Source organism: Conger conger, chromosome 2 (genome assembly GCF_963514075.1).
Source record: "Conger conger chromosome 2, fConCon1.1, whole genome shotgun sequence".
NCBI classification, from domain to species: domain Eukaryota; kingdom Metazoa; phylum Chordata; class Actinopteri; order Anguilliformes; family Congridae; genus Conger; species Conger conger.
Genome location: NC_083761.1, coordinates 19,266,579 through 19,276,475, shown reverse-complemented (window position 1 = coordinate 19,276,475; position 9,897 = coordinate 19,266,579). Strand labels below are relative to the sequence as shown.

At 41.0% G+C, this 9,897-nt stretch overlaps 1 protein-coding gene across 2 annotated transcripts; it reads right to left on the bottom strand.

Moving 5' to 3' along the window:
• Positions 1-2,540: 2,540 nt before the first annotated feature.
• On the bottom strand, positions 2,541-9,088 carry LOC133121863 (survival of motor neuron-related-splicing factor 30-like). Of its 2 annotated transcripts, none has more exons than XM_061231379.1 (6): positions 8,954-9,088; positions 8,069-8,188; positions 6,335-6,477; positions 4,950-5,096; positions 3,941-4,094; positions 2,541-3,485 (listed from the first exon to the last, which is right to left on the bottom strand). In XM_061231379.1, the coding sequence occupies exons 2-6, from the start codon at positions 8,186-8,188 to the stop codon at positions 3,348-3,350; spliced, it is 702 nt and encodes a 233-aa protein (XP_061087363.1). In that variant the 5' UTR covers positions 8,954-9,088; the 3' UTR covers positions 2,541-3,347. The 2 variants fall into 2 exon arrangements, with proteins under 2 accessions (XP_061087363.1, XP_061087362.1); XM_061231378.1 differs by having other exon boundaries at positions 8,907-9,056.
• Between the last annotated feature and the right edge of the window lie 809 nt (positions 9,089-9,897).

The following is a 9,897-nucleotide window of genomic DNA, read 5'->3' as shown; positions in this document are numbered from 1 at the left end:
CTTACTGCAGAGCTTGTGATGGTCCTTTGTAAACATGGATTCTGATGTAGTCTGTGAGTTGAAATGCAATTCTAAATAAAACGCCAAGACTACAATCTGAGTCTTCAGGAAAAACAAACATTGCTGAATTTAGGGAAACGTCCAGAACCGCTGGTAATGTTGGTTTCAACATGTTCAACTCACACACAATGCATTGCATATGCATATTTGGTGAAACGACTGCCATTATCATACCAAAAATGCCAAATTGGTTACATTTGTACCATGACAAAATTGTTCATGTCAAAATAGAAAATGGTGTTCATTACACTGATCATGTCTAAAACAAGATGTTATGAACCCCAAATGTACAATGGGAGTGCCTACCTTGCACTATCATTAATTTACAGGAACCAATCAAAAGGCATTGCTTTCTTGTAGAAAACTGTTCAAAATTAGGGCTTTCATGACACAGGGCTCATTCCAAGCCCTTATTTTTCTTTTCTTTTTTGCCCTTAGCTTCACCCATTGGGAGAGGCTACAAAAATGTGAAAGAAAAATGAATAAAGACGGGGAAATCGACAGTGTGAATTAGACTAATGGAATGTCCTTGCTCCTTCAAACGTTAGTTACAGACATGGCAGATGGGGAGAGGCAGACCCAGGTTGATAATTTACACGTCACACTTCAGAGAAAAATACAAAGGATGCGCTTGTTTTTTCCTCAAGAAAGGATAGTTCTGGAGTTCTTACTTCTAGCTTCTAGAAGGAATATTTAACGGGTTGGAATGTCCTTAAAGATGGCAAACCTTGGGTGATTTCCAGATTAGGAACAAGAAAGACAAAAGAGGAGAAAAATAAGTGATTGGAATGAGTCCCACAATCCCCAATTTTGGGCTAACAAATCCTTACCCTTCTGTCATTACTCATTGATTAATGGTGCTAATCCCACCCCAAAAAGTGTCTTTATTCTTCACTCTAGGCTTTTGGTTGCCTTTTTTATTGGCTTTGGCAACATGATCAGAGTTGTGACTATGAAAGTCAAGGAAGGCATTATGAGTCTTGAGAAATGAGGGAGAAAAAAAACTGTTTAGAACATAATTAAGAAGCGCACTAGGGAGGTCAGTAATTGCAAAGGGCCTGGTAGGATAAGGAAGACCTCCACCATCCAATGACTTTGTAGGCATTTGATTAAACTTGAGCAGATAAGGTGTCCACTTCAGATTCATTCGGCTGAGGGGAGGGGGGGGGGGGTGCTTTGGTTCTTGGGCAATTCATTTTAGCCACCACACTTTGCTTTTATAGAGGTCAATCTTGGTCTCCATCTGTTCCCAATACATTTTTCCAGAACTCTGCATGCTCATTTAGGTACTTCTTGGTAAACTGTAACCTGGCCATGTTTGTGCAGCTAACTAGTCGTTTACATCTTGCAGTGTACCCTCTGTAGATCAATTTGTGAAGTCTTCTTTGAAGAGTAGACACTGACATATCCACACACATGCATTCTGAAGAGAATTCTGATCTGTTGGGCAGGTGTTTGTCATTGCGGTGAGAATTCTTCAGTCATCAACTGTAGAGGTCTTCCTTATCCGACCAGCCCCTTTGCATTTACTGAGCTCACCAATGCTCTTTTAGGTCCCCTAAAATGGGGGGGGGGGGGGCGCCTATGAATACAAATGGATGCAATTCCTAGACAGATCACCTGATATGGCTGTAAATACGCTCAAAGGTGAGTTTGTACTTGAACCTCATATTCATGGTTTCATTTCATATCCAATGTGCTGGTGTACTAAGCCAAAAGAACTTATGGACTGCACTGTATTTCCTTGAGTGAAGACATTTCAGGTTGCATGCACTATAGAATATAGTTCCAAACAGAAATATTAACCATAATTTTTGGAGCGCCAATTAGGTAATATACATGCATACATACAACCTGTTTTGGATTTACATACTTCATTGCTTTAGACCAGAAACCCATCAATATCCTATACCTGCCACTGTAAAACAGCATGCCATCACTCAAATATGTAAATATCCTTAACTCTTTTGGCCTGTCATTAACCAACTTCTGCAAACTCCAGTGGAGAGAATGCTGCCACCTAGTGGCGCACATTACCAATCAACAATTTCATCAATATGACTCATGTATGTTGGGGTAGGTCTGAAATTTCAAGACCAGAGGCCTGTTCCACAAAGCACAATTATGTAGTTAGCTGGATAGCTGCACAGAGTAAAACCCAGAACAGCCTTTAACTTAAGTCCAAGTTCCAGATTTGGGGGGGTTCGGAGTTGTATTTAGGTGTCGATTTGGCCTGCAACCAAAAATGGTAAATAAAAGTATTGTAGGTGTATTAAATGTATTTTTTGCCCTTGCAGCCGTAACTCTTGTATTTAGTGCACTATTTGTACCAGAAATGCTCATGCCATATGCTTGAACACGGTCAAGCCAGATACTGGTTTAAGAAGCAGCCTTTGTTTCCTGTGAGAGAAGGTATGCAGATCCCATTATCTTGGAGCAGTGACTCAATGCAATGTATGCATTTTATGTAGACAAATGGATGTATTTTTACATTTATTTCATAAAAGGTACATGTACAAAACTGAAGACTTGGCATAATTTAGTAAAAAGTACAACCCTTCAAAAATATGAATAATTACATTACCATTAATATCTGCTGACCTGAACAAGTCTTCTTTTGCATTTTACTTGATACAGAAACAGAAGGGGCGAAAAAAAGGAAAAACAAGTTCAGTTCTACAAAACTGACTTTCCAGTTGCTGGAACATAAAATAACCTCCTTAAACTAAATATTTAGTTTGAGACTACAGGGTTGCTCTTTTAGGCCAACCTTCTCTACAGCATTTGTTTGAGACGTAAATCAAAAAGACAAAAACAAAAACAACCGAAACCTCCATGCATCTCGATTTCAGTCTCATCCTCTTCTACAGAAATGGGCAGTGCCTTAAGGGTTCTGTGTGATTCTGCAGTTTCATTTATACCAGCATGTGTATCCAGGTGTTTATTGGAGAAAAAAAATTAAATAAAATTAAGCAACTTTTTTTAAATGAGGTCACCAATGCAGTCCCAATTCAATGGGAAAGAAATGTATATATCTGTATCTGTGTCTGTCAGTGTGAGAGTGTGTGTGTGTGTTTTTGTGTCTGTACATGTATGCATTCGTGTGCGCACACACGTGCACGTATTGCTTTAACCTTGACCCTGTATCAGGATGGACGCTTCCTTTAAAATACTGATCTGAGATCAGAGTGCAGTGGTTCCGACATCCCAGAGGAAGTCCATTCAGGTTAAATCAGCCAGCAGGAGCAACAGAACCCGGCCTGTGGCCCTGCGCTCGCCTGTCCCTCTTACTGTGGCATGAGATGTCGCACGTTGTATTTGGATGTGTCTTGGTACTGGGTCATTGGCTTATCGGCGATTCCACACGTTCCAACCCCGACCTTGCCATCCACGCTCTCTGGCGATGCAAATATGCTCCTCTTCACCTGGAGGTTGGTAAGAGCAACACTCATTGATTGTGCCCAAGTCCTTTCCATTCATTTGATCCAGTGAAAATGATGCATTTGTACAGCACCGTTCAGACAAATCTCAAAGCTTCACATACTGCATGTATACAGAATGCCATTAATAATCGAATGAGCTCAAAATCTTTCCTTGTGGTTTAACCCATCATGGACTAAGGCACCCTAGTAAACCCACAGAAAGGCCTAGGAATCACAACGCATTTCAACGGTCCTGTGTCTGGAAAAACGGTCATATGATCAAACAACGCTGGCATTGCATCCGTCTGTTAAGGGACATGTTACGCGCAGGTCGCATTGTCCATAAAGGGTTAAAAGAGCGGTAAATGAAAATTATAACTTTTCAAAGACATCAATGAGAAACAATATAAATGGGTTTTGTGAAGCATTGGGAAAGTGGGGCAGAGGAGGCTACGTACCTGTCCCTTTTTGTTCTTGGAGTAGGCTTTGTTATTGAACTGCTGCCACTTGGACTTCTGCACCTCCCTCTCCTGCTCCAGCTCCTTCATCCGCTGGGCCTTCTTCAGGGCCTTCTTCTTCTTGTACTCCCTCTGCTCCGCAATCTGCTCCCTCCTAAGAGTTACCAACGCGCCACAGTGCATTTACAAAGACCTGAAGGCCCACGCTGGGACACGTAAGGTCAGTTTTACAGACACAATTAGCCCTGGACTAAACTGAGTTTTGTCAGGAAAAATCGCCATTGAACATAAGATTTAGTCTAGGATTAGGCTTAATCCATTACATTACATTATTGGCATTTGGCAGACGCTCTTATCCAGAGCGACGTACAGTTGATTAGACTAAGCAGGAGACAATCCTCCCCTGGAGCAATGCAGGGTTAAGGGCCTTGCTCAAGGGCCCAGCGGCTGTGCGGATCTTATTGTGGCTACCCCGGGATTAGAACCCCCGACCTTGCGTGTCCCAGTCCTTTACCTTAACCACTACGCTACAGGCCGCCTTTTTACAGCGTTATTTCAAACAATGAAGTTGAATTTTGGTTCAAAATGTTTCACACAAGATTAATATACTGCATCTTAAAAAATAGAGCATGTATGCCAATCCAGGATACATCATCCTATTTCTCATAGACTAGAGTGTATCAATGGGCTGACAATTTCCCAGTCCACAAAAATAACAAACCAAACCTCCATACATATATGCCACAGAACTGTGCCTGGGAACTGGTGTAATGAGTCAAGAGTCCGAGGTGGCCTCTCACCCGTCCAAACATTTCTTAGACGAACACGTTACCAGTCAGCTAAAGCCAAAATCGCCCCTAGCCATGGGCGACAACTTCATCTTGAATTTGAGGGTTACGTCATCAGGGAGCATCGTCACGGTAACCTGCTACGAGCCTTCACTTAGCGAACTAGCCGAGCTAACCCTGCTAAACTGGCTGCGCTGAAACGTGACCCCGGCCCTCCTCACCTGGACTTGGACTCCTCTGACGGGGCGCCCTGCTCGGCAGGCTTCAGGCTGTGCAGCGGGACCACCTCGGCATTTCCGTAGCCCATGAAGGTGATGGCCGCCGTGGCGTTCTCCTCGTCGACCTCCTCGATCTCGGCCTTGTACAACCTGCCAATCAATCACGGCTGTAAGCAGGTGAGTACAGGTTGTATATACAAAGCATTCAAAGAAAAACAGATGTACACGTATTTAGTTAAAAAAAAAAAAAGTAAAATCTTACGCATCTCAAGAAATGTACACTAACAGCTTTCCGTAGTGCCTTTGTGCAGACTTTATCAGTTCATCAAAAACACTCTACAATTCTTCATTCCAAGAATGATATGGACATCTATTGTCAGAGGATTGACTAAAAATCTTTGATACTGTAATCTTTATAACGCTCGAGTGCAGCATCTCAACTTCTGCAAGCCGTCGGGTAGACTACAGAACTTATTTTGAATAGACAGGATAGTTTGAGTTTATGATCTGTTCTCTGGCTACATCGTCTTGAATGCATTTACAATGGCATAAACATAATTTCCACTATTAAGTTAGTAAAGCTGTCTGTTTCCCGAATGTGAAGCCTATGTTACCATTACGTCGATTAGGCTGTGAAACAGAGTGATAGCTATGGCCGATATCGGCACTGCGTTATGAATTATTAGCGACTGGCCAAGTTTGAGTAGCCTATTTCCTGAGTTAAGTGTAAAATCTACTTGATACATTTATGTTGTGTTGATATTACAATAGTCTGCTATTAACAACTAATGTCAGCTACACAGTTGTAAAGGCTACTCTACTAGTCGAAAAAAAATGTCATGGATCTAACCTCTAATTCTGCCCCAACCCCTCCAAAGTGTACCAGATTGATGCATTTGGCTGTGCTAAAATTGAACTAAAATAAATTCAACCCTCAAAAAGAACATTTAGGCCTACTGTTCACACAGTTTACATTATTGTATGTCAGTCACTTTTTTTTTTTTTTTTTTTTAAAGAGTTGCCAATATGTATCAGGCGAAAAACAATATAGTCATTATCTGACCGTTAAAAAGTATAAATCACATTAAGACATAGAACGATTAAAGAACCGCCTCTGCCTTATTTTTAGCCAGGAAAAACCATGATCACAACTGTGTTGAAACCACTCTGGGGACCCCAAGAGCCACATGTCTTTGCAAAAACTGCACACACACATTTTTTTAAATGAAACAGTCCACCACCAGCTTCTGGTCTCTAAACTCTTATCCTTATTATTGCATATCCTCTGAATTTGAATGCCAGCATTTACATTAAGGGTGATGCATCTTACCATTGTGAAAGAGACACTTGACATGGTTAGTGGTGCTTAGGTGTGTTTCTACACTTACTGTCCGTCCACGTTCCACACGGCCATGCAGTTGTCCCCTGCTTTCCACGACTGGCTCTGGGGGGCCGCGTCGGAGTTGTCAGAACTAGTGGGGGCCACGACTGGCTGATTCGACAGGAGGTCCTTGGTCAATTCGATGACTTCCTACAAGAAAAACCCAGACGTCGCTATAACACAAGTGATTTACCTTTACCTTTCCATTGCATGGTATATGAAAGTAATGTGCTTGTTGGATTAATGGAACAAGGTTGTGAGTTGTAATCTATGGCCAAGCTACTTTCATTTTATATATGGGCAAAGACTTTGATCTACATTTCTTTCCTGAATTGAATGTTCGCCATTTCCTACCACAAATGTGTACCCAATGCTTAGTTTATATAAAGACAAGATGGTATCTAGCACCGTATCAAGCCTGTTCTTGAAAACCCCCAGTTTCTGCATACACTACATGACCTGGCAAGCTATTCCACTTAATATCCACTCTGTGTGAAGAAAAACTACCTAATGTGTGTGGAATTTACTAATTTACTCAACAGAACTCAAAAGTGAACCCTAAACTCTGTAGGCCCATCGGTCTCGGCAGCCATCTTGTCTCCCCGCGCTTTTACATCACACTATGCATTCATTAAGCATTCACCTCAACTATACTCCTGCTATGTATGCCTAATTCTACCTAACAGGAGAGTGTCAGTCAAATAAGCCCTACAGGCAAGCTATCCAAATCCAGCATTGAAATGACAGTTTTCATTTTCCTTGGCGGGCTACTGAGCTAAAACAAGTAAATTCTGATTCACCATTTACTCAGATGAATTAGCACTTCAACAGTTATCAATTTCACAGTCAATAAGAATCAGCTAATTTGCTAACTCAGAATCAGTTTTTGGCCAGGTATGCTCGCTCGCACGCACGCACGCACGCACGCACGCACGCACGCACGCACGCACGCACGCACGCACACACGCACGCACACACGCACACACGCACACACGCACACACGCACACACACACGCACACACACACAAGGAATTTGACTCCAGAACGGTGTCCACCAGTGCCAAAAACATACAAAATACAAAACTACAAAAAGTCATGCAAGAAAAAAAATAGCTCAATATAAAAAGAGCATTTACACAATATACCTTCCTGCGTCACAGTTCTGGCTTGAAAATTGCACATAAACCATAATGCATATGGCTCGAAAATTGCATACGGCACACAGCAAATTGTGTAATGGCCATCCTTGTGCCACCATTCGAAAGAGTTTGTTGGTATGGAGGTATCATTGTATAGTTCATTTAATGGACTTGGTGACCCCAAGATGCAACCAGGGATGGCAGGGATTTTGCATGCTCGTTACCTAATTTTTCTACTCCAGTGAAACAGGAAGCGAAGACTAAGATTAACTAAATTAAGTACAATTATATTGACAATTTCACTTTGTTTGTTTGTATTTACAATAAGGTAGCCAATACATTTGACACCTATATCTTTCAGAAAGAATGTGATTACTTAAACATTGAAACATGATTGGATTGACAAACATATACAAGTAATTTTTTTCCCCATGTTTGAACACAACGTGTTGTTTATTATGTCTTTTTTCTGCCATTTTTATTAAGGGTGCCAATAATTCTAGAGCCCACATACCGTATGAGAATATACACGTACCAACGTGCCATATCCTAAAAATTTGAGGTCTGTGTCACAAAGGTACGATTATGGTTATTCGACAAACCTGTAAGTCTTTTTGCAGTTTAAGCAGGTCCTCATTCTCAGGATCTGTTGACAGGGCTGCTTCGACCTGCTCCAGCTGGGCCTTATAGCTGGCCAGCTGTTTTCCCATATCATCTGACATCTGCAATAAATTAAACAATGCAAACAATTCACAGATTTGGACACGTAAAATTCACGATAAAAAGAATGTCGAGCATCATTTCATAATGACCAAATTTAAGGAATCGAAATGACAAAAAGCGATTGGATTTCTTCTGCACTGAAAATGATTGGGCCATATGTGTCACGTGGAGTCGGTGGAACAATCAGCGGAGAGCGCGCATTATAACACTGAATGTCCGTCGGGAAAAATTTTCATCCAAGCTAACCACATAGCTATAACGTTACATACAGTAAAATTAAACCATTTCGATTTAAAACAAATTAATTGTTTGTAAAAATGCTATGCAACAGCATTTTACTGTCCGCTCCGTGGTAGTGATATGGTCACCAACGTCACAACTATGACAAAATGACAGAGAAACGTGACCTATGAATTTCAAGCAGGAACACAACGACATTAGCTAGCTAGCTAGCCTAGCTATAAAAAGACATATTACTATATAACATCAGCTACATACATCGGCATAATAAAATCATTACTTGCCACTTAAGATGTGCTCGGGGTATTTACCTTGGTAGCTAAAACAAGTCAGGTGACATTCCCTGTAATAAATAGCTAATTCAAGACATTTAATGTTTGGGCCTAGCTAAAGCGTTAGCTAGCTAGCGTCTGGGTAATAGCAACAACATCATAGCAGCTAGCCTAGCAAACAATATATCTAGCTATATAACGTTACCTTCGACTCGAATTGGTGAAACGTCCAATAATCACGGATCTGCTTACCCTTATGAATTAGACGTCGGGAAATTACAAGACGAAAGTATTTTGTGGCTTATGTCGTCGAAAACTCGATCTTTTTTTACGTCTGTTCCGCAACCTACTGGATCCTTTAAAATTCCCGTAGTGAAAACAATCTCGCGAGGTTGCAAATACATTAGCAATCTCGCGAGGTTGCTTGAGATAACGTCATCCATGCGTTCACCCTAACATTTTCAACATACAGCCATGCGGTGGCGGAATGGCATTAGGAAACCCTTAATTTGAACGGGTGTACTTTGCTAATTATTCGGCAATATTGTTTTATATTGTTAAAATAAGTTTGTATAGTGTTTTGTGTACTCTTATGTACACAACGTTTGTACGTTAAAATTGCTTTTAAATTATTTGTTACGTTCAATATTTCCCATGACAATCAAAAGGCTCAACAGTAAACATAAAAATCTATTTGCGGACACTTTATTAGGTACACCTTTCTCGTGCTGGTCAGGACCTTTGCCCCCAGGACAGGCTGAATTCTTTGTAGCATGGATTCGACATGGTGCTGGAAACATTCCTCAGTTACACCACATCCCAAAGGTGCTCTACTGGATTGATCTGGTGACTGGAGACCATTGGAGTACACTGAACTCATTGTCATGTTCGCGGAACCAGCTTGAGATGACATGACCATGTCACAAAGAAAACATTCCACGCAGAAATAGAGATTCATCAGACCAGGCAATGTTTTTCCAACTCTTCAATGGCCCACTGTCGCCTCATCTTCCTGTTCTTTTATTAGCGGAATCTTTCTGACACTCTTTTGCTCATGCAAAATCGAAAAAAAAACCCCAGAAGTGAGTACAATGTGATAAAAATCATACACAGTATATTTGAATGAAATATAGGCTAATTTATTATTGTTAAATTGTTTCAATATATTGCATCAAATTCCATTTTAATTCAATATG